Source organism: Sinocyclocheilus rhinocerous, unplaced genomic scaffold (assembly GCF_001515625.1).
Source record: "Sinocyclocheilus rhinocerous isolate Xijiao unplaced genomic scaffold, SAMN03320098_v1.1 scaffold1548, whole genome shotgun sequence".
Classification (NCBI taxonomy): Eukaryota; Metazoa; Chordata; class Actinopteri; order Cypriniformes; family Cyprinidae; genus Sinocyclocheilus; species Sinocyclocheilus rhinocerous.
The window spans coordinates 586,961-614,655 of record NW_015630996.1 but is presented as its reverse complement, the minus strand read 5'-3'; the positions used below and the strand labels follow the sequence as shown (position 1 = coordinate 614,655).

At 36.0% G+C, this 27,695-nt stretch overlaps 2 protein-coding genes across 4 annotated transcripts in view; one reads left to right on the top strand and one right to left on the bottom strand.

Annotated features, from left to right (window-relative positions):
• Positions 1 to 4,902: 4,902 nt before the first annotated feature.
• On the bottom strand, positions 4,903 to 7,561 carry LOC107741001 (C2 calcium-dependent domain-containing protein 4C). The gene is made up of 2 exons (XM_016553576.1): positions 7,519 to 7,561; positions 4,903 to 6,084 (listed from the first exon to the last, which is right to left on the bottom strand). Exon 2 carries the CDS (start codon positions 6,058 to 6,060, stop codon positions 4,903 to 4,905), a length of 1,158 nt encoding a protein of 385 aa, XP_016409062.1. The 5' UTR covers positions 6,061 to 6,084; positions 7,519 to 7,561.
• A 2,185-nt stretch (positions 7,562 to 9,746) lies between these two features.
• Positions 9,747 to 27,695, top strand: part of LOC107740984 (glycerol-3-phosphate acyltransferase 4-like) — a 28,637-nt gene continuing 10,688 nt past the window's right edge. For 2 of the 3 annotated variants that reach the window (XM_016553550.1, XM_016553551.1), the window contains exons 1-10: positions 9,747 to 10,081; positions 11,267 to 11,776; positions 14,955 to 15,027; positions 15,269 to 15,605; positions 19,136 to 19,210; positions 19,347 to 19,436; positions 21,588 to 21,681; positions 21,775 to 21,890; positions 22,058 to 22,113; positions 22,853 to 22,938. In XM_016553550.1, coding sequence (XP_016409036.1) covers positions 11,609 to 11,776; positions 14,955 to 15,027; positions 15,269 to 15,605; positions 19,136 to 19,210; positions 19,347 to 19,436; positions 21,588 to 21,681; positions 21,775 to 21,890; positions 22,058 to 22,113; positions 22,853 to 22,938 — 1,095 coding nt within the window. In that variant the 5' untranslated portion in view covers positions 9,747 to 10,081; positions 11,267 to 11,608. The remainder of the gene's footprint in view (positions 10,082 to 11,266; positions 11,777 to 14,954; positions 15,028 to 15,268; positions 15,606 to 19,135; positions 19,211 to 19,346; positions 19,437 to 21,587; positions 21,682 to 21,774; positions 21,891 to 22,057; positions 22,114 to 22,852; positions 22,939 to 27,695) is intronic. The other variant, XM_016553552.1, reaches the window with a different exon arrangement.

The window sequence follows — 27,695 nt, the reverse complement described above, 5'->3', positions numbered from 1 at the left end:
TTACATTTTAAAATATATTCAAATAGAAAGCAGTTATTTTAAATTGTAATTTTTTTTCTTTTTGTGAGCATAAAAGTCTTCTTTCAAAAACATTACCAACCCCAGGCATCTAAATGTACTTGTGCATTTTTCGAGGTGTTTAATTTTGTTAAATATTACAACTTACAATGTTATATTGAATTTCTTTAAAATTTCATGATTTATTTAATCATTTATTTTTGCTACTTTTCAGATGCCTTCATGTATTGAGTTTCTTGCTATTTCTATTTTTTATTTATTTTTTATTTAAATTAAAGACTTTCTTCAAGTATGAAATTTTATAATAAAAATACACTTTTTCATTTTTAATACTAAAAAAACTATGGGTGCATAAACTATTTTAGTATTTGTGTATTATTTTCCCCTTAAATTTCAACTGCCCCTTAGTTTGAGACCTTATTTCCACTGCAACCAACAATTTTAACACTAATAAAATATTTTAATTAGTGTTAAAATCTATAGATGCAAACAACATGTTAACTGTGATGACAGCGGAAATGACATATTCAGATTCAGAAGCAATGACAAAATGACACATTTCTCTGGCGATGGATGAACATTGTTGGTAGACAAATTAAAACTGAGGGACGCATTCAAATGTATATCCTCGAGATGTTAAAGGACATCACACAGTAGTGTCTTGCTCCTCAGGTTGTGGTTCATGTGTGGCAGCTCTCAGGTGCTGGAGTTCAGTGGAAGCACATTGATTTGTTCTTTCAGGGCTGAGCTTCATTACTTGGCGTGTGCCTTCTGCCTTTCCCCTTCAACACACCTCCAGCCATAAGTCAGCGGCTCATAATAAAAAGCTCATCTGCCATGCATTAACAAAAGATGAGTAGAGGTCACCAGAGCTGTAGTGCTGATCACTAAATCTCTCTTTCTCAGTGATTCACTAAGAATAGACAGCCGTGTTCGGACTGCCCCGCGGGCTAATTGAAATGGTTGGAGGTTGTCCATTTAACAAGGATTGTTAGATGCAGCCAAGTCCCGTGTTAATGGTGCTCAATATAGCAGATTGTCTGCTACTTCCTCTGATTACCTCCATGAATTCTCAAGTGTTTCTAAGACCTTTATGAAGTTTTTAAGCTTTTCATAACTTTCAGCTGTCCTAAAAGAACTAGCTGTCATACTTTTACTCCAGTGACAATTTCTTAAGGTGTTTTTGTTTATGAATAAATTAATATATAAATGTTGTAATATTGTTATAATATAATAATAAATAGCAAAATTATATATTAGTAATAAATCAAGTGCACTTAAAATAAAAAAAATGAAATAAATAAACTTTATTTTAAGGGGATGTTGTTAAATTAAATAATAATTATTATTAAATATTAATTCATTACATGTAATTTAGGGTTAAGGTTAGCGTTTGGCTTTGGTTTACTTGTAATTATGCATAATTTACTGTTGATACTATAAGTACATGTAACTATGTCATGTTAAAAATAAAGAGTTACCATAAATTTAAGTTAAAATCTGCCGTCATTTCATCAAGTTGTCTTTTTCTCAAAATATGCGTGGTTTTACTGTATTGATTAATCTACAACTACAGCAAACATATGAGGATATTGTAATTGTAGTATTTTTAGTATAGTATTTCACAAAAAATAGGGTTTTGAACTAGATGTTTGAGGGGGAAAAACACATAGAATCCATAAAACATACATTTGAGTAATTGGACCTTTGTTTTAAAACCTCATATTTCCTGAGATTATTAACTTTGTGACAACTTGCCCTGGTTGCAGTGTGTTCCTCAGTTTAATGAAATGTCCAATATCCTTTTATCCAATGTCCATTTTGTGGAGAAATTTGTTCCCAGAAGTGAGAAGTGAGATACAAACCGCCTTTTTGGGCAGCACCCTAATTTGTAAAAAAAAAAAAAAAAAAAGGTTACAGAACTTTGTCTGTATATACAGTATAAAAACAACAGAAGTCTATGGCATATCCCCATTTAGATGGCTAAGTGTGTGTGTGTGTGTGTGTGTCCATGCATGCAGGCTCATTTTTTAAGCGAGTGTCTGATGATGAGTGTTGAGAGATGCACACACTGCTCATTTCGAGTTAATTGGCTGTTGACAGCAGTTAAAGGAAAGGTCCTGCGCTGCCTCCCTGCACATTTATCTTGCTATTAGAGCAGGCACTTGGGTTTTTATTGGACTAATTAGCACTCTCTTTCTATCTGCTTAACACTGGCCTTACAGCATGTGCACTTCTGCAACATGTGTGTTTGTGAAAGAGTTCATACACGGCACATCTCTGTAATGATTATCTCAATTAGGCAAACACTTTGGCCTCTGTTAACTGGTCTTCATTCTCCTTCCTGTAAAGTCTCAGACTAAGAGTGCTTGAGAAAGTCAAAGCTGAGACCGGATAGAGCAAACTCACGCTCGCCCTCTTGTGTTCAGAGATTGTATTCCGTTAATGAAACAAGGCAAGCTGGCATATTGATATTAGGTCATTTTGTCGCATGTCTTTTAATTTATTAAAATTCTTTTCTCCAAAAGAATCCTTTGCTATTGAGTATATTATCCCTGATGTACTGTTTAGGTTTTAATGCTGCATTGCACATCTGAGCTATTTGCACTATTTTAATACTGCTGCAAACTTTTTATAATTGATAATTTTATATTGCCTTTTTAAATCATTTGAATTCTTAAGCTTTACTATCAATCTGGAACTTTCAAAATAAATCTTATTGTAAGTTATTTGTACAATGACAAAGATATTCTATTCAATTAGCTCATGCTCTCTCTGTATCTAACAAGCCATTGTTCAGTCATAAATTCAATATAATAATTAAAATAAATGATGGACTTTGTCAAAGATGAGAGCTTTAGTGAGGAAATGTTGTTTAGGGGAGTTTTTTTTTTGTTGTTGTTGTTGTTTGTTTGTTTTTTACCATTAAAAACTACCTGGATCTTTTCCATTTCCAACCGCTTTTCCAGATGTTGAAACTCTTCCTCAGTTTCTCCAATTCTTCTGAGTGTGTTCACTGTATAAATTAATATGGATTAATCTTTGTCAAAGCTGTGTTTGTTCTGTTGTTTGCTTTTTCGCCTCTTCTTGCGCTGTTTTAAAATCGATTGAGTTTTGATTGCCTCGATTTCGCCGGGTGGGCTAAAAGCAGACTACTCGTAGCCCGTCCAATTTAGAGCTAAATCGTGGCTACATATAGACCATGTCATGAAATTACACTTATATCTTTGTAGATATTATTGACACTGCGAACATGATGGGATATCAACCATCTCATGCGCTGCCTGGCCAAAAACTATTGAAATTGAAATTAAAACTCGAAAATATAAAAATATAAATACTTGAATTGTATATCAAATATAAATTATACTAAAATGACACTGGAGTAAACAACAAAACAATTTTAAGTATTGACAAATCACCTGTGATTAGACCTTTTTTAATCAGATGTGAAAATATAAACATTTTTGGTAACAACTTTTATAGTTTTATTTTATTTTATTTTTTAAATAATCGAAACAGACATCTCTTTTAAATTTTGCCTTTTTGAAATTCTATATTATTTCTGTACTTTTCTGAATTGTTTTCTTGTTATCTCTTAAATCCACATTCCGAGAGATTTAAACTACTATAATATGTCTATTTAAAAGTTTCATAAATGTGAGATGCATACAGTAAATACTCACAACACAATTAAGAACAACACAAGCATCATGATGCTTAATGCTCAGTGATCAGCACATGTGTCTAACACTGTGTAACATCTGTGCAGTTCACAAGATCTATTCATTTACAGTTCATTTTTTACTTAATCATTATGGCTGGATGTAGGTTGTGTTTAGAAGTCTAATTAAACACTGTCAAACACATAGCTCCGATCATAGTAACTAGCATGAAGTTTCCTTGCATTGCAAAAATAAAGGAAAATCTGATTTGAACTGGAGCCCCTAAGGGCACATGGTGAAGGAAAATATATGGGAAGAAAAATGTATTTGTGTTCGCTGCTTCTGTGAGCAAATGCAAAGCTTCTTGGGAGAGTGCAAAAGTTTTGTAGGCGAACACAAAGTTTCTTGGGAAAAAATGTGAAAGTTTTGCAAATAAATTTAAAGTTTCTTGGGGTCATGCAAATTTTTGCGAGTGAACAGTTTCTCAGGAGACGCAAAAACTTGTGAGAGAATGCAAAGATTCTCAGGGAGATACAAAAGTGTTGTGAGGGAAATGCGAAAGTTTTGTGAGTAAAAACAGTTTATTGGGGATTGCAAAGCTTATGAGGGAACGCAAAGGTTTTATGAGCACATGCAAAGTTTCTCTGGGTAATGCAAGACTCGCAAAGGAACACAAAGTCTCTTGGGGAATCAAAAAAGTTTTGTGAGGGAATGCAGAGTTTCTCATAGCAGTGCAAATTTTTGGTCTAAACTTTCTTTTCCATCACCCATGTCCCTTTAGGAGCTCTGCACTGAACAACCATTTTTACCCAATCATTTTTAAACATGTTTGCAACATCAATTATCCAGATCCTTTTGGATCATGACGTCAGTACAGCCCTGTTGAAAAAACCCAGCATATGCTGGTTAGGTATGTTTTGAAGCATGACTGCTGGTTTAAGCTGGTTCTTAGCTGTTCGTGTGCTGGTCCTAAGCTGGTCCTGAGCAGGAGCTAGTTGCTTAGGACCAGCTTAGGACCAGCACATGACCAGCTTAAAGCAGCTCAAACCAGCAGTCATGCTTCAAAACATACCTAACCAGCATATGCTGGGTTTTTCAACAGGGAGCATTGACCTTCCATGGCTCACAAACACTAACTCTTGCTAATTTAGAACTGCAAACAGAGCACTATCACACATATAGTACTACAAATGGAGCACAATTTCCATGTGTGTTTGCATCACAGTGGCAGTAGCTGACAGAGAGGTTTGATGACAATCCCCAGCACCACTCCTCGGCCCAGTCCTGAGGCCTTATCCAGCACCTTCAGTCTGAGCGCCAGATCTCCCAGACTGCCCTGCTGCTCCTCGGGCTCCTGGAAGAAGAAATCTTCATTGAACACAGGGTTACGGCAGTTCCTGATGATGGCGCTGTGTTGCCGCTGCAGCTTGCCTGGGGTGAGGCTTAGGGTCAAGCTGCAGGTCAGAGGTCGAAGGTCAGCGAGATCTCTCAAGCCTTCCACCGAGATCACGCGGATGCGAATTGTCGTAGAGCACTGGGCCACGCTGGTCCTGAAGGCAGAGACGCGCACCCGGCCTCTCTGAGGCAGAGGAAGCACGTGCTCCTGATGGAAGCGTTCCTGGCAGTGCAGCATGTCCAGGGGGAACTGGATGGGCGGGGCTAGTTTGGCGCAACAGGACGTTTGAATAACTTTCGCACGATGAGGGACTTTTGACGGGAACTTTTTGTCTGGAGTGGCGTGAACTCTCTTTTTCTCGTCTCTGGAGGCATGAACATCTTGCTGAAGCGGCTCTTCAGAGATGGTGAAATCCTCTCTTCTGATTGGTGGAGGTGTTGAGTAAGGGGAGGAGTCAGCAGAGGGCGTGTCACTCTCAGTGCTGGCCGTCTTCAGCACTGCTCTGCAGGACAGTTTGGGTGTTTTGATGGTCATTCGCTCTAGTGTGTAACTGGTAAGTGTGGAATGGAACAAAGACTCTTTGCGACGCGTGTTCGGACTCTCGAATAAACCGGACTCGTAGCATCTCAGTGAATATGGGATGGGTTTGAGTTTGTTTAAAACTGCTGTAGGTTTATTTAGACTCGCTCTCAGTGGCTGGGCGGTACCAGGTCTTGACAGTGATGTTTTTGCGAAGCTGGGAGCTTTTTTTTCTTCGTTCAGACACTGTGAGATTTTTTCAGCGTCTGCCATGAGGCAGCGCTTGGTCAGCTTGGGCGGCAGGAAGAAGTCAGGGATTTTATCAGGTGTGAGGACGTTGCTGTGCAGTTTATTGAAGATGCTGGTCTTGGCCGAAATCTCCTCTTTGTTTTTGCTGATGAGGTGATTGATCTGCACCGGGAGACTTTCTGCTCCCGCCTGCAGTTTCTGGAGGATCCACATTGTGATTGATAATGCTGATCAACTCTGCAAAGTGAAAGAAAAGGTTCAAGGGTTAGTTCAGTCAAAAATGAAAAATTCTGTCGTCATTTACTCTCATGTTCTTCCAAACCTGTTTGACTTTTTTCTGGTGCAGAACACAGAAGAAGATATTTTGAAGGATGTTGGTTGCCGAACCGATACCCATTGACTGCCACTGAATTTGCAAATAACAACACTGAGACATTTCTCAAAATGTTTTCTTTTATGCTTCACAGAAGAAAGAAAATCATATAGGTTTGTAATGACATGATGACAGAATTTTCATTTTTAGAACATATATCTCTTTAATGGTAAATTAATACCATTTTAAACAATTGTGAGACATAAGTTGTGACCCAACCCAAGTGATGAACTATACACTGTACACATATACTATTCACTATGTACAGTTTGGGATCCAGCATCAGAGTCTGATAGCCCTTGTCTTTCAATCCAATAATCCACACTTTTTTTCCCGGTTAAATAAGTGCATCATCTGGGTGCACTTGTTCTTGTTCGAATTTTCAGTGTTAACACAATACACACACTATTTATTCTACAATATGGCAAAGAATAGTGATAGTGCATAAATAGACAAATTGGGACACACTTATAATAAAACAAATATGACATTTTAAGCTGTAATCTAAAATCTTTGATTGAATAAATATCTTTCATCTTGTGCAAATTATAATGCCGTTGTGTGTAAATTAAAGCTATATGTGCCAATATTACCACTAATATATTTACATTAAGAAAGGCCAGATATTTATATTAAATTTATTAGAGCGTTAGAGTTGCCCCCATTAGAAGTAACCGGTTAGAGGTAACTGTAACTCTAGAAAAAATACAAATAAAATAATTTACTGTATCTCAAATAAGAAAGCATAAAATTATTAAACAGTAGTGATATAATCATTTTATTACTTGATATTAATATTACCAAATACTTTTAATGGAATAATACTAAGTCTCAGGAAGAGATACATTTGACTAGAAAATATTATTTAAGTTATGAGTCAAGAACAGTTTTCTACTGGATAATTTAATAACATTTGTTACATATTTTCAAGAATCAAAAGTCACACAGTTCTTATTTTATAATATAACTATAAGTTACTGTTTGAGTTACTCAACCTCAGTCAAGGTAAAATCTTGTGTGGCAGCAATAGAAGGCGGGCATCTGTTAATGTTATTTATAAATATACTACTACTTGTTCGTTGATAATTCATGTTTGTTTATTATACATTAATGTTAAGTTATACCTACAAGCTAAAATGTTAAACATGTATTATGTAGAAGTTAACATTAACATAGAGTGTTGAATGTAAAAGTATTGTTTATTGTTAGTTCATTGAACTAATTTGAACAAAAATTAACCTTTTTGTGAACTATTAGCATTTATTATGTCAACCATAGATTGATGATTTTGTCCTTACCTGTCTGGATGATCTGCAGTGGAGATCTGTGAGTTACTCTGTGTGGTCAGTGTATAGTTTTAATGTTCAGTTCAGGTCAATCCATCATATATTTCAATGCACAGTGGCCAATCACAGCAGACTTTCTGTCCCATAGGCTGCCTCTCTCTTTCCTCTGTATAGCCTTATCAACTAAAATCCTTGAAACTGATTTCAGAAAAGCTCCCACAATCAGTAACCCATAAAACATTTCTATCACAGAGAGCCACACTGTTCTCAGATCAGATGCACATAGATAATGAAATATTTGTTATTTTTCTTTCACATTTAAAGGTCAACAGTGAGATCACTGGTGTCACTTCAAAGAGAAACCTTTGCTTAGAAAACAGTCTGGTCAGGCTCTGTTCTCCGCTTCAGCCTTCATGTAGTGGGGTCAGAAGTCCCGCTGAGTCTACTGTCCCCATCAAAGATTGACGTCAGGGTTTTGGTGGGTGGAATTATTCACAATACTGTACTCCGCTCCTTCTCTGGGTATGTCTTTTGTTGTGTATCTGTTTGTTTGTAATGGAAGTTTCATGATTTTTGTATGTATTATGTAATCATCATTTTGAGGAGTTATTGTTTGCTTTTAGTGGTTTTCATCTGCTCACATTATGGCACTTTTATTTACAAACATCATATATATAATAATAATAATAATAATAATAATATATCATTGCTCTTTTGTTGATTCTGATTGCTTCCATTGTCACATAGATAATGAAATATTTGTTATTTTTCTTTCACATTTAAAGGTCAACAGTGAGATCACTGGTGTCACTTCAAAGAGAAACCTTTGCTTAGAAAACAGTCTGGTCAGGCTCTGTTCTCCGCTTCAGCCTTCATGTAGTGGGGTCAGAAGTCCCGCTGAGTCTACTGTCCCCATCAAAGATTGACGTCAGGGTTTTGGTGGGTGGAATTATTCACAATACTGTACTCCGCTCCTTCTCTGGGTATGTCTTTTGTTGTGTATCTGTTTGTTTGTAATGGAAGTTTCATGATTTTTGTATGTATTATGTAATCATCATTTTGAGGAGTTATTGTTTGCTTTTAGTGGTTTTCATCTGCTCACATTATGGCACTTTTATTTACAAACATCATATATATATAATAATAATAATAATAATAATAATAATATATCATTGCTCTTTTGTTGATTTTGATTGCTTCCATTGTCCTCATTTGTAAGTTGCTTTGGATAAAAGCGTCTGCTAAATGACTAAATGTAAATGTAAACATCATACAATGCAGATAGCCTACTGTATCTGTATATAATCATATGCAATATTGTAATTCATTAGGAGGTGGTTAATTCTATCATAAACATTATGAAACTGGCTGTGTATTCGCAATAAACTACTGAAATCCTCAAAACAATACACATAACCATATACTGTTTCACAAAAGAAAAAAAATGTTTTAGAATGTTTTTCTTATTAATTTTTTTGTGTGTCTCATTGGCCTTTTACTGGTGATTCCTACAGTGAGTTTGGAGAGATAATCAAAAGCCATTGACAACAATATTCGTTGAGTGACATTTAACAGTTTGAAGGTTTTTGGGCCGTATTAATGTTTCTGGGCCTATTAAAACGGGGGAAATATATATGTAGCCTATATACAAATTGACATTGACACTGAATACAGTGCTGCAGTACCACCTAGTGGATTTTAGTGTAAGTACTTATGCTTTTTGAAAACAGTTATTTTAGCTTTTTAGGATTTAAAAGTTTTTTTCAGTATCTCGGTAAGGTAGTCTACATCTGGATTATTTAGTTGTTGGCCAGTAGAAAGCGCTTTTGACTCGCTGATACTGATCATTAGAAAAAGAACATGGTAGGGTTAGAGACTCGAAAGTTGTCTCTAATTGGTCAGAAATATAATAATTTTTATATTTAATTTTTGCACTGTTTTTTTTTTGTTAAATTAAATGCTACGTGAGCTTCTCGGTTTAGTTGTAAAGATGTGAGTTATTATTCAGCCTGTGGCGGAAGCAGCACATTGATAGCGTGATCACACACAATCTGTTACTTTTCTCAGCGCTTCTCAGGATTAACCAACCAAATTCGTTTATGATTACTAGCTACTTTATAAAATAAATTTTAGCAATTTCTAGAGCGAATCTGTACCATTTATACCAATCTTTTAATCTAGGAATATAACTTATGGTTAGTTTTAGAGTACACAATTCTCCAGTGAGACGCGTTGAGATCTGACTGTGTCGCAGTAGCGGATTGTGTTATCTGAGCTGCAGACAGACAGACGGGCGTCTGACAAAACTCCCGTGATGTGGTCACAGACAGACACGCGTCAGCTCGTACGTCCCTCACGACACGCGGATCTTCGGTCTTGCATCTTCTCCGTGACAGTCTGCTCTGCCGGTGTGAGGACGCGCCTTCGGCTCGAGAACGGAGCAGCTCCACAAAAGCGCCGAGTGTTTGTGTAGATACAGCGCACGCGACGCGCGGATCATGAGCGACGCGTCTGTGAAATGATCGGTGAGACGTTCAGTTTTTGTTTCGAACAGGGATATAATATAACCTGTCGTGTAAGTACTCGATTAATTGTACCTCATTACTATTAGGCTACAACTGCTTAAGGATTTTGTTTAATTGTAGTCAAGTGCTATTGAAACTCATTACTTATTCGGCTACATTTCTAAGGAAAGTTTTTGTTTCCTCCTTGTTATTTAAACCTCTAAATCAAATTAATTTTACTTAATTTTATTTTATTTAGAACAGTCAATGAAATGCATTTGAATGTAAAATATAATTGTCATTCACTTTATTTTAACATAAAGCAAATCATTTTAATCAATTTATTCCAAATTATTCCCAGTTAATTTACCTGGATAGCCCAATAAACGGTTCCTCAACTGCATGCCTTTTTCTTTTTCTTTTTTAAAGATCATTACTAAGGTCATGACTTTGAAAAAATAGTGATTTAAGTAGGTTACTTTCCATAGTTTAGTGCTTCAGATTTACTCGGTTTTCTTTGGTCAGTTTCAGACTGTTATTTTAGTATTATTTATATTAAATAATTATTTAATTTATTAATACTATTATTTATAAATTTTTAGAATTATCATTTAGCTTTTCTATTTTCAGATTTTATTTTAATTTGAGTATACGTTTGAATTTATGTGCTTTCATTTTTATTAGTGTTTTTAATATTTATATATAGCTTTTATTTTATTTAGGTTTTGTTAATTTTATTACCTCATTAACTACTTAATTACTTACATTTATTTTATTTCAGTTATTTGCCAAGGCAACATTTTGAATTTTCGTTTTGAGTTTAAGTTTAGATAAAAAAAAAAAAAAGTATATTTTGTTTTATTTTAGTTTTATATCACGTACTGAAAATAGTTAGTTTGAGTAAACAATAAAAACAATGGTTTCATATTGTATGGACAGTATATTTTAGTTTGGTACTTAAAGTAAAATTCAGAATGAGTTGCATTAGTTCTCTTCTCTTCTCTTCTCTTCTCTTCTCTTCTCTTCTCTGTTATGTAAGTGTGTCTCTCTCCCACCACTGTACTCGTGGGAGCTCTATGACTCAAACGTGTCCTTGTTTGAGGTCCCAGTGTAGCTCCAGGCCACTCTGTTTGGCTTTGTGATCAACCTGTTGCGTTTACTTTGGTGTGTTCAGTCACTATCGGTTTGATTTGAATAAGCATGTACTTGAGTGAATTGTAATCCTTTCCTGTTTGTGTTTCCTCCACATTCTCCAGGTTTCTTTATTTCAGGGTTCTGAGCGAAGAGCTGTCAAGTTCTGAGCCTACAGTCATCTGAATTGCCAGTGTTGAAGAATATGCATCATTAAATGCAAAGTAAATCGCCTCTGGGCAGTGCCACATGCAGAATGATGTGTTTGCTTCATCCAGTCATGCGCCAATGGAAATGAAAGACTTTATTATGTCACCTGACTTATTTATGGACCCATTCCACCTCATGCTCTGGAGACTTTGACCCTAAAAGTGCCAGAGAAAGCTGCCTTTTTGGGGTGTCCACTTTTCTTTCCCCAATTTATTTATTTTCTTCATAAAAACAAACCACTTTTTCATTTTGTAAAAATGGGCCCTTTTATGTCTCCTTTCAATAATCTGCTGTGCATGCTGTTGGGCATCTCTTTCACTGTCTGGTTCACACTGCTCTTGGTCTTCATCATCGTTCCTGCCATTTTCGGTCTGTCCTTCGGTATCCGCGGCCTCTACATGAAGACGCTGCTCAAGGTGTTTAAGGTGAGTTGAAGGCCATCTTGCTCTCTTTCAGGATGCTGTTGTTCAGACTGATTTATTTGTGGCCTTGCATTTGTTTACTGAATAGCATAGAGTTGACAGGAAGGTTGGAGTGAGAGAGATGAATAACCAATCGTTCAGTCAAATTAAATCAGTTGTTTTAAATGCGATAAATGAATTTAGGCATCACAACATTGTAATGTACAGTAAGAAAAATGTATGTATCTGTTATGATATTTGCAAAATATGACATTAAACGGTTATTAAATGATTTGCATAAAAAAAAAATTTAAGTTTTAAAATCAAAATGTAAACATTAAAGGGGTCATATGATGTTGCTAAAAAGAACATTATTTTGTGTATTTGGTGTAATGAAATGTGTTTATGCGGTTTAAGGTTCAAAAACACATTATTTTCCACATACTGTACATTATTGTTTCTCCTCTATGCCCCGCCTTTCTGAAACGCGTCGATTTTTACAAAGCTCATCGGTCTGAAAAAGCGAGGTGTGCTCTGATTGGCCAGCTATCCAGTGTGTTGTGATTGGCCGAATACCTCAAGCGTGTGACGGAAATGTTACGCCCCTTACCATATTGTGATGCCCTGTCCGGCCGGAGCGAAGAGACACGGCGGAGTGAGAGTGAGCAATGTGAGCGGAGGCCGGAGTTCGGCTTGAGAGAGCAGAGTAAACTGCTCTCTCTTGAGAACGGCGCGGCCGGCGGGCTTGCGGCATCAATACTACAGCGAGAATAAAAGTTACGCTTTCTTTCTTTGCGTGAACATTTGGGTGGTGTTATGCAAATCTTCCCACATCATGACGTAGACGTGGGGATGTGTTAGAACGAGCCGTTTTAGGTAGGCGTGGTTGACTCTTAACTTTTATAAAGAATATCTCTTTGGATTTGAGACTTTAGTCTTTGCAACTTTACAGATCTTCTTTATGCACCAAGAGCTTGTAACACTCCAAAGAGAAAGGAAAAATTGAAATCGCATTATATGACCCCTTTAAACAACAGTTAAAAATGTAATGTTTACAAGAATCATTAGATAGCTGATATGATAACAATATTGTGCATCCTTATTCATGTGCCATGGTATTTATATGGCATTCTAAGGTTTATCAAATAATACTAGGGCACTGTCATAATACATGTTAAAAAAACATGGCATTATCACAGTACCTTGTCCAAAAAATTATGGTACTAACATGGTGCATTTTGATACTTTTTTATTTATGGAGTGCACTTAGTAGTGTGAACTTCTCATGTGCTTCCAGAGCACACTGACAGGTTTTACATATTCATAATGTTATATTATTGTGGCCATCTGATAAGATATGGATGGAGTTGGGAGGTTATTGAACATTGAGTGCACTGTTTGCATTTCTACTGAGTGCACTGTTTGCATTTCTATTGGTCCAAAACCTGTTAGGATCTAAATATAAACACAGCTTCTGTGTACGTAAGAGCCTAATAGGCCAGGTACAAGAAATGAGATCTGGATGAGGAGGACGTGTTGATCAAATGCACATCTGGTGACCGTTTCTAGAAAATGCATAATTTGCTTCCTTTAATGGCACTGTTTCCCCCCATATTATAATCATGGAGTTGAGAGACAGGAATGGAGGTGGAGTGAAGAGCTGAGGGGCTGCTCCTCTCCAGCTGTGGCTGATTTATTTCAACATGACCTCACATCCGTCTGAAGCTGTTATGTAACCGTGTGTTCATTCGCACAGCATGAGCAGACGTGTGTGTGAGACTCTAGTCCTGCTCCCTGAAATTTCTGAAAATAAGTATTTTCCAACAACAAACAGGAGAATTTCTTGAAATAAAGGAGAAATTCTAGTTAAACGTGTTAAAGGTGTTAAACAACATTCAGCTTGGCCAACCTAGTCATGGGGAAGCAATAAAGTTGATCTTGTTCCTAAAAATTAGAGTAAAACATAAGTAAAATGCTTAAAAAGTGCTATTCCTGACTGTGTGTAGCACCTACCGCTCTGCAGTTTGAGCTGCACATTTAGGATTGCGAAGTTTTACTGTATCATAATCTCCAGGGACAAAATGATGAAAAATCTCAAAGTACTCTTATTACAGATTAGAAAAATCCCTGGTTTAGATGAAATTATTTTAGTGAAATAAGACAAATTAATAGGCCAACATTGAGGCATTGAAGTTGAAGCAAAACCTGTGTTAATTTGGCAAGATATCAATAGCAGCCCTTCAGTGTTTTCTGATTCTCAGTGCAGCAAGTCAATTGTGTGCATTGTGTGCTCCACATGCCTGAATTAACATACTGACATTATTCCTTCCTCCCACAGTTTTTCAATAAAGCGCTTGTTGTTCCCTAGGGGAATATTCAATATGTATGCGTGTCTGTGTGTGTTTGTGCTACAGTCCATTGCAATGTGTTTTCAGATCATGAAACAGGCAGTTTTATCTTAAGGTCCATTATGATATAATCCACTGAGGATGTGTATGAGTTTTATTTCTCGATAATGACTGACTGACTGTACATTAGAATTGTAATAGTGTGCTGCAGGGATTAAATTCTTTTTGTAGGCCAAAACCCGGAAACAAGTTCCTGTAGCATTTTAGCACTTCCAGTTCCATTGTCCTGAAGTCAGTAGGTTTTTGAATGGGGTTTTTTAATCGTTCTTTTGCTTCACTCAAACTGTCAAGGAACATTTCTTTTTTAAAATAAAGACTTTCGAAAGCTTTATGGTGGTGATGTTGAAATCATGTGAGTGGTGTAGTCCATTTAAGCTTTTTACTTCCGCTGTATATAGGCTTCAACAGAGCATGATGAACAAAACGTAAGAATCATAAACTTTAGTTGGTCACAAAGCTTATTTTCTGCAATAATCCAAAAACCAATGGAAAACCCTATTGGGTTTTTGTAGAGGCAACCAGATTGTTGCTAACTTCTGCGTTGGCCTACAAATATGTCATCACCGCAGCAACTTTGAATTAAAAAGAAGAATGAAGATATCCCCCCCCCCCATTAATTGTTTATTTCATGCATGATCAGAATGTTAAATATGAATTAAATTATTTAATACATTTGTATACATAAATATTTAGATAATACTTTTTTCAAATCATGATCATTCTTACAATAGTAAAACATTACTAGGATGTTGCAGTGGCAATTTAAATTGAGTTTGTTTTTCTTTGTTTTCCAGTGGGCCACAGTGAGGATGGAAAGAGGAGCCAAGGAGAAGAACCATCTACTGTACAAGCCTTACAGTCTTAATGGTACGTGTGTCAGTGGCTGTGTAAACCTATGGGATAATGATCTATTACTCCTGCTGTGTGCTCATCTGCATGTGGCATTGCTTGTTTTGGCGTTTCCCAAGTGCTCAGTCAATCTCACAGGATGTGAACTGAGGTGTTTTATTTTCAGGCAACAATTACTGGCGATGTCTGTTAATTCGGTTGCATATTAAAGATATAATTTCTTCAGGGTTTTGATATTGTATGTATTATTTATTCTCAGGCATTATTGCTAAAGAACCTACATCGCTGGAAGAGGAGCTCAAAGAGATTCGGCGAAACGGCAGCAGCCGAGATTTGGATGGCTCCGCCTCCTCCACCACCACAGGCCCCTCCCCTTCCACATCAGAGTTTGAAATGTCAGACACCTTCTACTTCTGCCGCCGTGGGATTGAAAGCATCGTAGACGACGAGGTTACCAAACGTTTCACGGCAGAGGAGCTTGAGTCGTGGAACTTGCTGACCAGGAGCAACTATAACTTCCAGCACATTAGCACCAGACTGACGGTGCTGTGGGGTCTCGGCGTTGTCATCCGTTATGGGTTCCTGCTGCCGCTCAGGTGAGGAAGAAGGAAAATGGAGTTCTAGATTAAACGGCGCTGATATTAAAAATCTGGCTGATACGAATACATTTTATGACCAATAACCCATAAATGGCTGATATTACAATTCTGTACTATTTTGTCTAAATAAATAAAAAATATTAAAAACTAAAATCAGTCATTTTAAATGCTACTAGTGAATTTAGGTGTCACATCATTGTGATGTACAGTATGAGAAATGGATATTCATTTTGAGATTTGCTGAAGATTACATTTAAAAATGTTATAAAATTATTTCACTAATTACTTTAATAAGCGTTAGGTGGTCAAATAAATGTAAAAATAGGAGAAATTAGTATTGCAATTAAATCCTGAGTATTGGCAGATATACTTTATCCAATATTAACTGATACAATTTTTTTTTTAAATCTCTTATTTTGGGTGGTAACCACTGATCTATAATAGAGAACTGGATTGCTCACGACGTCATAAAAGTGAAGCCGCCATATTGGTATTCCCATACATTCTTTTGAAATGAATAGGAAATCGTATGATTTTAATGACTAAACATCACCTAATGAGTTTTTATATCTGAAGAATCCCTGTACATTCTTACAACGTAAACGCAAACGGCATGCAAATGGTTATTTGTTTAATGTTGGCCATTTCCTCTCCGTATAAAAAGTTACGTATCATATTTATTACAGTACCGTACATCAGATGAACATGATAAACATCAGATGGACAAGATCCTCAACATATGCATTTAAAAATTTCTTTCGTAATTACGTACATCAAGAAATATATTTTGTGTTGGATGTTACCTGTGTCGGCAGAGCACAGCAGACTAGGGCTGTCAAAATGGCTGAAAAACTAAATTCGAATTTTGTGTTTAAATATTATAAAAATTCGAATTATATTCGAATTTAAAATGCATAATTTCAGTTAGGGTAAAGAAAAGCTTTTGGCTTCTCTTCTGAGGCCACAAGAGGGCGCATCGAGCATAAGATAACATGACTATCCATGAAAAAAAGTGCATAATGTTTATAAACCTTAAGTTGCTTAAACAACTATAAACAAAACAGCATCATGTATGTGCGAGATGCGAGTGCAACGGTGATAGATGTCCCTCTAGAAAATGCGCAAAATATGCGTTCTGTGTGAACAGCTTGGTTTCAGTTTTGACATAAACAAGATCTTCTCCGCATTGATGTTTTCTTTTCCCGCAATATTTGTAATTGACAACGCAGCAGCGTTGAATCTAGTGGCTTCAACTGGATAGGCTAACAAAAACATTAAAATGCAATGACACATCGTCATTGCATCTTGTGCGCCACTGATATGGCTGCCTCCTTAACGCACACCTAAAATTAGAATGCAACGTTTTTGCATTCGAATGTGGATTTTTATTTTAAATTCGACGAATATTCGAAATTAAATTTTTTTTTTTGACAGCCCTACAGCAGACACGCCCACCTAAACGATTTCAATATATCCCTTAACCTGCCCGAACAGACATAAACATTGTAGATAACATCTGAAGTAACAATTAATTTACATACACATAACATAAAAACTAATCCTGTGTGACCGATAAGCTTCAAATCGGGGGATTTTAGGTCAGTGTTTTGGCTGTCAGTCATTGATGCCCTTTGCTGGTAGGGAATAGTAAGATGGCCGCTCGAACACTTCCAGTGGCTTCACCGCCGAATGGCAGTTTAGGACGCAATGAGCAGTGGTGGTGAGTGACGGATGTGGAAGATTAGAAGAGAAGTATGCTAAAATGAAAAAGACAATGAGAAATGAGGCCTCTGCTAACAACTAACAAGTGCTGAAATGCACTGTGGTACTACCATGGCTTTTTAATACATATGGTAATTTTATGTTTTTTGACATGTACCATGGTAGTGCATCGGTAATCTTTGAAGTACCTTGGCGTACAAAGTAACACAACGATATGTAACAAATGTGACCCTGGACCACAAAACCAGTCATAATCTGGTCAATTTTATGAATAACTGAATAAATAAGCTTTCCATTGATGTATGGTTTGTTAGGATAGGACAATATTTGGCCGAGATACAACTATTTGAAAATCTGGAATCTGAGGGTGCAAAAAAAAATCTAAATATTGAGAAAATCGCCTTTAAAGTTATCCAAATGAAGTTCTTTGCGATGCATTTTACTAATCAAAAATTAAGTTTTGTTATATTTACGGTAGGAAATTTACAAAATATCTTAATGGAACATGATCTTTACTTAAAATCCTAATGATTTTTGACATAAAAGAAAAATATTGTATTATTTTTGTAATATTGACCGATAATTTTGACCCGTACAATGTATTGTTGGCTATTGCTACAAATATACCTGTGCTAGTTATGACTGGTTTTGTGGTCTAGGATCTCAAATTATGGTATTACTTCCTGGGTGTTTTTTTTGTTGGGGACATAGCACAGAGTATTCAAATTAGAAACCGTTGCTTCATGAAGAAAGGAGCAGAGAGAACTACTGTTGCTCTCATTTACATGTCTGTGATAAAACAATCCAGCATAGATACAGTACATGGTTCATTGTTGGGTACATTTGTACATTAAATTCTCATCCCTTATAATACTTACAAGGACCCCTGTATGTCATATGACAGAGCAGAAAAAAAGCAGCTCTTGTAACATTCAACTGCCAATTAGAGTGTTAAATAAATAATAACCCTTATTTTTGATTGGCTGACATTATAATTTGACATCATTCTAACTGGCCCACCCTGAGACACTTGCTCTGTTCTGGCACACAAGTCTGAATTTAGCATCTTAAAATGCAGGCTAATTCTGACGCCCCCTCAGGGCCATATGGAGCTTGTGTAGGATTAATGTCAGTCAGGGTCGTGGCCTTAACCCACATTCTTTAATAGAAACTCCTCACCATCCCGTGTGCATATTTGAGATGAGGAAGAGCGCCTGATAGCTGAGCTCTGTTTAATCAGATGTTCTCACCTGGGTATTGTGGGATTAATTGAATCATGGACAGAAACCTAAATGCCCAGTGTCATTGCTTACATTTTTCAGCAGCATACATTGAGTCAGAGCTGTGGTGCGGTGGGGAGTGCGTGCTCTTGGAGCTGTGGTGATCATATAGCTATGTAGGTTTATATTTGGCCTGTGACATATTACATTCTCTCCATTTCATTTCATTAATATCCTGTTCTATCTTTGTATCTCCAGTCAAAGGCTCAAAAGTAAAAACTTGACTTTTTATATTAAAGGTGCACTTAGTAATTTATTGCTAACTAAAAAAATTTGTGCTACAAATAAAAAATAAAAATAATTTGAAATCGAATGATGAAATATTAAAATGATATACATTCATATGAGATGAATACTCTGAATATTCTACATAGAGTAGGTCACATCCTCACATATGTTTCACAAATCCAGAAAAATGCAAACAAAACTTACTGTGCACTTTTAAATTAAAAATAGTTTAAAGGGTACATTTTGTAAAGATTGTTCCAGTGTTTGAGCTGAAATGCCTTGTTTTTGGTTTATCAGGTTAACATTAGCAATCACAGGAGTGAGCCTATTGGTTGTCTTCACCACCATGATTGGTTTTCTGCCCAATGGGAGGTAGGAAAATTCGTTAAATAAAAAAAAAAATTATATGATTTTTTTGTCATTTGTTTTGCTTTCTTAAACTAGTGCTGAACCAACATATCTGTGAAGCCATTAATGGATGTTAATGTGTCGCTGTGTGTGTTTGCAGGGTGAAACATTTTCTCAGTGAGAAAGTGCACCTGATGTGTTACCGTATTTGTGTGAGAGCACTGACTGCTATCATCACATACCATCACAGGTAAGAAGCGTCACAGATGTGTGGAAGAACATACGCACGCTTACTGGAAATTTCCAAACATCTGAAGCCTTGGCATTTTGGGTCATTGTGCAATCTGAAATCGCACGTTCACAATCACACATACAAGCTCTCACTATCAGATGCTCACACTCACATTAGCATCCACATGCATGCAGTCACAGACATAAATACTCATTTAGAATAATCACAATCAAACACTCGCATTCTCAATCACATGCTCACAATTTCTCTCACAATCAGATGTTCGCAATCAAACATTCACATACATGCACGATCACAAGCATACTATCACAATCAGATGCTCACAATCACACAAGGACACTCACAATGACATGCCCACAATCTCTCTCACAATCAGACACTCATAATCACTTTCATGCACACAATCCCACAAATACGCTCTCAATCAGATGTTCACAATCAAACATTCACATACATGCACAATCACAAGCATACTATCACAATCAGATGCTCACAATCACACAAGGACACTCACAATGACATGCCCACAATCTCTCTCACAATCAGACACTCATAATCACTTTCATGCACACAATCCCACAAATACGCTCTCAATCAGATGTTCACAATCAAACATTCACATACATGCACAATCACAAGCATACTATCACAATCAGATGCTCACAATCACACAAGGACACTCACAATGACATGCTCACCATCACTCTCACAATGAAATTCTCAGAATCATACAATCACACACATACTCTCACAATTAGGCTCACAATCACATATATGCTCACAATCACATGCTCGCATATATTCACAATTACCCACATATTCTCACAATCACACAAACACTCACATAACATGCACAATCACAAGAATACTCTCACGATAAGATTCTCACAATCACACACAGACACCCACAATAACATGCTCACCATCACTTTCACAATGAGATTCTCACAATCATGCAAACACTTACATACAAACACAATCGCACGCATACTTTCACAATCAGGCTTACAATCACATGCTCACATACATTCACAGTCACACATACTCTCACAATTAGATGCTCTCAATCACACAAGCATTCACATACACACTCACAATCAGACTTTAACAATCAACAAACATCACACACACATTCACAAGCTCACAATCAAACACTCACGTAAACACATACAATCACACACATACTCTCACAATCGGTAGCTCACAATCACAGAAACACACACATATACGTTCAGAATCGCACACAATCACATGCTCAGTCACTCCCACAATCAGACACTAACAATCAGTCAGTCATATACACACACAATCACACACACTTTCTTAATCAGGCAGTCGCACAATTACACAAACTAATGCACATTCTAACATTCACACTAACAATCACTCATGCTTACAATCTCACACCATCACAATCATGCATATTGCACACTTAAATCATGCATTTAAAATCACATGCTCACAAACTCAAGAAAGCATTCTGAAGAATGTACTAGTCACTCTTTTCAATGCAGTTACAGTGAATGAGAGCTGGTGATTGAGAATATTAAAGGGATAGTTCACCCAAAAATGAAAATTCTGTCATTAATCACTCACCCTTATGTCGTTCTAAACCCGTAAGACCTCCGTTCATCCTCAGAACACAAATGAAGATATTTTTGATGAAATCCGAGAGCTCTCTGACCCTCCATAGACAGCAAGGGTCTTACCACGATCAAGTCCAGAAACGTAGCCAGGACATCGTTAAAATAATCCATGTGACATCAGGGGTTCAACCGTAATTTTACGAAGCTACGAGAATACTTAATGTGATCGTGTGGTATTTCAGGTCACAGTCCTCCTTGTGCATTCTCTCTCTATCTTATTTTATCTTCCTCCCAAAATATGATAAGAATAAAGAAAAGAAGAAAAGTCTTTCTCTCAGGACCTCTCCCTTGACCAGTCAAACTGGTTACTTTCACAGGGACATTCAGGGATTTGTGTCAACAAAATAGCATGAAGAAGACACTACTAAAAACTGTTGCATGTCAGCCCAAACTCTTTCATTAGATTTGGCCTGTTTACCATAAACTCACATTGCTCTGCTTCTCCTGCCACTATTTACACTCTCCGCTCACAATCTTCTCTCTGTGTCTTTGTCTGGGACAGTGAAAATAAACCCAAGAATGGAGGCATCTGTGTCGCCAACCACACGTCACCCATTGACGTCATTATACTGGCCAGTGACGGCTGCTATGCAATGGTAAGTGTGTGTGTGTTGTTTCTTGACTGGAACTGTAGTTGGTGTGTGTGAGAAAGAAGCTCTGAAAGGGTTAATTGCATGTGTGTGTTATAGGTGGGTCAGATCCATGGGGGCCTGATGGGGCTCATTCAGAAGTCTATGGTAAAAGCTTGTCCGCACATTTGGTTCGAGCGCTCAGAAGTCAAAGATCGCCATCTAGTGGCTAAAAGGTGACACAACCTTACAGCTTATCTTATTTCTGTGGCTTTTGAACAGAAGTGCTGGATTCCTCTAAAAAGATTGCTTGTAACATTATTAGTTCAAATATCTCACTGAATTGTGTTTTTTATAACACTCATATGCATTATTGTCATTAATTAAATGAATTTTATTTCAGGTTGAGCGATCACGTAAAAGACAAAAGCAAACTGCCCATCCTCATATTCCCCGAAGGTGAGCTGAACTCATTCTCAGAAATTATTATTAATATGAAAGGGAGACTAGAGGAGACCTCCTTCATCTCCTTTCCTTCATCCACTACCATTAAAATGTTTGGGGCCAGTAAGATTTTTAATGTTTTTGAAAGAAGTCTCTTATGGACATCAAGGCTGCATTTATTTGTTCAAAAATACAGTAAAATCAGTAATGCTGTGAAATATAATTACAATTTACAATAACAGTTTTTTATTTTTATTTGAAAATATTTTTATATCAGCAGCCAGTACTCTAATCTTCAGTGTCTTGTCTTCAGATTCTTTATTATTATCAATTTTGAGGACAGTTGTGCTGCTTAATATTTTTGTAGAAGCCGTGATAATTTATTTATTTATTTTACCTACTGACCCCAAACTTTTAAACAGTGGTGTATATATTTTTAAATTTAAAGGCATTATAACTTTAGACAGCAGAAAACAAATACTGGACATCCATAATTCAAAATCAGTGTTTGTTAATTTTTTTCTCACAAAGCGAGCTAAACACATTTGTTGATCACAGGCAGAGAAGTAATGTAATTGAAAAGCTTGCTTGCTTGTTTGTGATTGAATGAATTACAATTGACCTTTTACAGTTTCTCCACTAATTTATATACGTATATAAAGTTATAATAACTAACATGGAAGAGGTGTTGTGAACTGGTTGTTAATATGGTATTATGTTTGTTTCATGTGTGTATCATGTAATTTGTCTTCAGGTACATGCATTAATAATACATCAGTCATGATGTTCAAGAAAGGAAGCTTTGAAATTGCCTCAACTGTCTACCCCGTCGCCATAAAGGTCAGAAATCTCACTTCTCTAATGAATACTCTGGGTAAGGGATGTGAACAAACCTTGAACATAAGTATGAAATATTGGTGCACAACTTGTCTTGTAATGCTCATGCTATGATCATAAATAATACCAGAATAATAAACATTGTAGTCTGAGACCACTAATGAAAACACTGCTTTTTTTACGAATTACATTATCAGCATAATGATTTGAATTAAAAAATGACTATGAATGATTGTCCTAATATTTGGTTTGCCCTCTTTTGCTTTAACAACAGCAGCTTTCAAGCTGAAAGAGCTTTTGTGTCAGTCCTGATGATCATGTTGGATCTGTTTATTGCATATAAAAATATTGCATAAACTTACTTCTACACAAAATCTTAAAATAATGAAGAAATATTTTTGAATTGTTTTGTCAAATTTCTTTGTTTTACAGGTTTCAAAATATTAAAATGTTTTTTCCAAGTTTAAATGAGAGAAAAAAATACCAGATTTTTAATGTGGTCTCAGATTTTTGGACCACACTATAAAACTGTGAGACATGTTGAGTTGATGTGTGCTATTTCTTTTCTCTGGGTTGATCTGAGTTAATACTGGTGAATGATATAACTGTCGAAACCAAAAAAATCCCATAGATGGAGAGACCTGAGCCATCTCTTGGGACATGGGGGTGGACTCTTTTGACTTGGTCCAGTAAGCAAGCACCTAGATATCCCAAAACAGCATAGCAACATGATTAAAACCCCACCCATAACACCCTGGCATCAAGTCTCTCAAAGTGTAGAAATACTATTACTAAGACCACAGTGTCCTCTTTTGAGTACTTAAAGAGCTTATTTTTTTCTTTCACTGATCATTTACATGTGCAAATACCCTCTGACACGTGCCTTTTACACTCAAAACTTACTGGACATATTTCAAACTTAGGGACTGTTTTGTATTAGTAATACTAATAGTATTAGTAATTAATAATTGTATTTTTAAAGGGGTCATGAACTGCCTTTTTATTATTTTGTTCTGTTCTCTGAGGTCCTCTTATAATATTATCAAGATTTTTACACCAAAAAACATAATTTAGAAGTAGGCTATTTTCTGTCCTGTTTTTAACCCCCCTCATTAGAACGCTCTGTTTGAATAGGCGTGGCGGATTGTAGACTTGGAAGTAAATGCCCACTGATATGATTGGCTAACAGTTGTGTATGTTTGACAGACATTCCTCATAGATGGACTAGAGGTGTGCACAAGTAGTTGAACATTCAAATATTCTATCTGCAATTATTATTCAAAAAGTAAAAACACTAAATGCACTGGGTGGCGCTGTGGAGCATGTTAACAAGTTTATTATATTTGATCACAGAATGTCGTCTCTGCCTTGCTAAGTTTGGAATTACTTATGATAGCGGAATGATCTTGAGACATATGCTTCCTTTTAGTTTCCACGAGGGAGAGTGGTTTAACACAAAGTGTTAAGCACAAAGGTTTAACACAAAGAAACTTTTCGCACACTGTTATCTTTGTCGGCGCACATTCTTATTGTTATTAGACTGAGGAACAAATTTTCACCTGAGCATGTGGATTTTATTGTTTTTCTCAACATTAACATGTAAAATAATATAAACACGATAAACATAGGTCGACTCGAGTGTATGTATGTGTACTGAAAATGGCACGGTCTGCTTTATTTTTCCGTTTGCTAACCAAATAAAACCTTGAGATATAACGTAACTTTGTTGTAGAACATTTGTTGTGTATAATGCCTAATTACAAGCTTGTTCAGAAATAATGACAAAAACAGACAAAGTAATAGTGATCATGTAATAAAAACAGTTACTTACACTTGTGTGTTGCGACATTACTGTCGGATCCAATATAGTCAGCACAGCATAGTCTTTTAGATTCAATCTTTCTGAAAATCCTGTGTCGAATTGTTTGTAAACGAATCTGCAGCAAATTGAAGTGAACAAAGGACTAAGTTCTTACTGACGCAGTCTGGATCTTCATTAAAAATAAAGTTCATTCACTCTTTCCTAACGCAAACCCTTTTTTTTTTTTTACAACTTGGCACTGCACAGCATCTTGTTGTATTCGGAGACATCATTATCGTTTGTTTTCTGCGTTTGCCTCTCGTTATTTACGCTAGGCTAGAGCCCTGCACGGGCCTCAAATTTAGGCCCTAGCCCGAGACGCTCAGGCCCTAGCCCGGCCCTTGTCTGACAGCTCATCAGAATTCTTGGCCCGAGTCCGACCCGAGCCTGTCTTTTTTTCCCCCTTCTCCCAAGCTTATTTATACTACTGTTTCAGCTATTAAAATAGTTCAGTTTTGTATGTAATGGCAAAGTAATTTTATTTCGTTTCGTTTTTATTAAGTTAATTTAGAAAAAATGTTTGGAGCATTTTTAGTTAGTTAAATATAATTTTTTTTGTTTTTTTTAAAGTAACGACCAAGCGGCCAGCGGCAGACAGTGAGTTGATCATAGTCTGTTTGATAAATTTTGCCTTCTCAAATCATCACGACTTGCCTAATATAAAATCTATAGATATAAAACAGTAACAATGTTTAAACGTTAAACTTAGATAAATGTGTGCTATATCCAATAGTTTGTTCGGAGAGTGGAAGCTGAAGCGCGCTTTGCAGGACATGGAGGCGTCTTAGACTTGCATTTTTTTCAGTGGAAACAACTTAAAATATGCCGTCATTTTTGCTCATAAAGGTAAGAGTAATACTAATATATATGCATCAAAATGGATACATTTACAACTAGCTACTTTTCCTGTTGTATTATATATTATAGCTGAAAGCTGTTCAACAAATGTGAGATTTGTGGCTTCCTTGCTTCAAAATAAATAAATCAAATTTATGAAACCCCAAATTGTACCAGTTTTTTTTTTTTTTGCTAGCTAAAATTATCAAAAAAAATTTTGTTACATTTTTGTTAGTTGAAATAAAATAAAACTTTTTTTACATTTTGGATGACAAACTTAAACTTAAAAAGAAAAAATTAGAAATGTTGACATGGCATGGTTTAAACTGAAATAAGTTGAAGTTGAAAATTTTATGTAAAATAATTTTGTTTTTCATATATTATTTTCAGACATGAGCAGTAGCCTACTCGCATAGCCTAATTAACGTTACTCATTTAAAGTAACGACCAAGCGGCCAGCGGCAGACAGTGAGCCTATGTTTGATCAATTTAGCCTTCTCAAATCATCACGACTTGCCTAAAATAAAATCTATAGATATTAAACAGTTCAAGCATATAACAATGTTTAAACGTTAAACCTAGATAAATGTGCGCTGTGTCCAATAGTTTGCGCAGAGAGTGGAAGCTGAAGCGCGCTTTGCAGGACATGAAGACGCCAGCGCGATCACTTGTATTTTTTTTTACAGTGGATACACCGTCATTTTTGCTCATAAAGGTAAGAGTAATACATCATTCGGAACTGTTAAGGGTCTACTTTTATTTGTGTGCACTCACTCAATCAACAAAACGTTGTGCTTTTATAAAATAAAGAAAACAAACATGATGCGCTTTCTGCCGTCTCGGTCTTGAACAGGAGCACTTCACAAAAAAGAACCGAAACTCAGCGAATACATGCCTCACAGACATGATAAATATATCTATAGAAAGCTTTAAATTATTACTTAACGAAATAAAACGAACAATCAAAAACAAAAACTCTTTCATTATAATCATAATCATAATCCATAAAGATGCACTTCGTCTAATGAGGAGATGGCGAGTCAGGATCAGGAACTTCATCCTTGCGACACCGACTCAGAAAACACTAGTTTTTTAGTAAATAATTCAAATATTTCCTTACTAGGCTATTTCCCCCTGACACATTCACGGTAATTACTTTTGCCGATGCTTTGCGGCAAGCTTTAGCCTATTACATGCATTTGAACGCAGAACTTTTCAGCTGCGCTGACGGCACGCACCATACATGCTGCTGCGGGACACTAAACACCATTGAGCCACTCTTGACAGTCGCGGTAGCACGGTCTCGTGTTGTTTCCACCAGCGCGGCAATTTTTTTTCTCATCACTTGATGGATGTCTAAAATCTAAAAATAAGGAGAAGCCTAAAACAGGCCCGCGTCTTCTTTTGATACTTTATTTGAACTAATTATTATTGCCTCATTGCTATTATATATGTATTTTAAGTCATTTTAAAGGCTATTGTTCACTTACATCTATCTTTATTACCACAAAAAAATTAATTATAATTATAGGGCCCTATGAAATTCATTTTATTTCCAAATTCAGTTTTTTTCCATTTTCATTTTTCTGTACTCTGTATTAATGGTTAAATTAAATTTTATTAATCCAAAAGCTTGTCTAATTAATTGAGTTTTACAGTTTTATCTTTACCAAATTCTGTTTTCCATTATTTTCTGGATTCCATTTTAATGGTTCCATTAAATTTTAATAATCAAAAGCATCTCAAATTAATTGATTTTATTTAAAAAAACAAAACAAAAAAAAACAATTTCTTATTTTTCAGAAATACTGCACATTTACTGGTAAATAACATTTCTGGTAAATACTCCTTTAAAAAGTGTTTTTTGATTATAATTTTATTATTAGTAGACTAGAACACGTGGATATGTTGTCATTCTTACACTATAATACTGAACTTTGATTTCAGTGATTTGGATTATGAGATGGATGCTTGCTTCTTGCACTCTAAAAAGAGGATTTCATAGAAATTTGGATTTCATTTGGTTTAATAAAATATTCGTAAGTAAAATTGTTGATTTTTT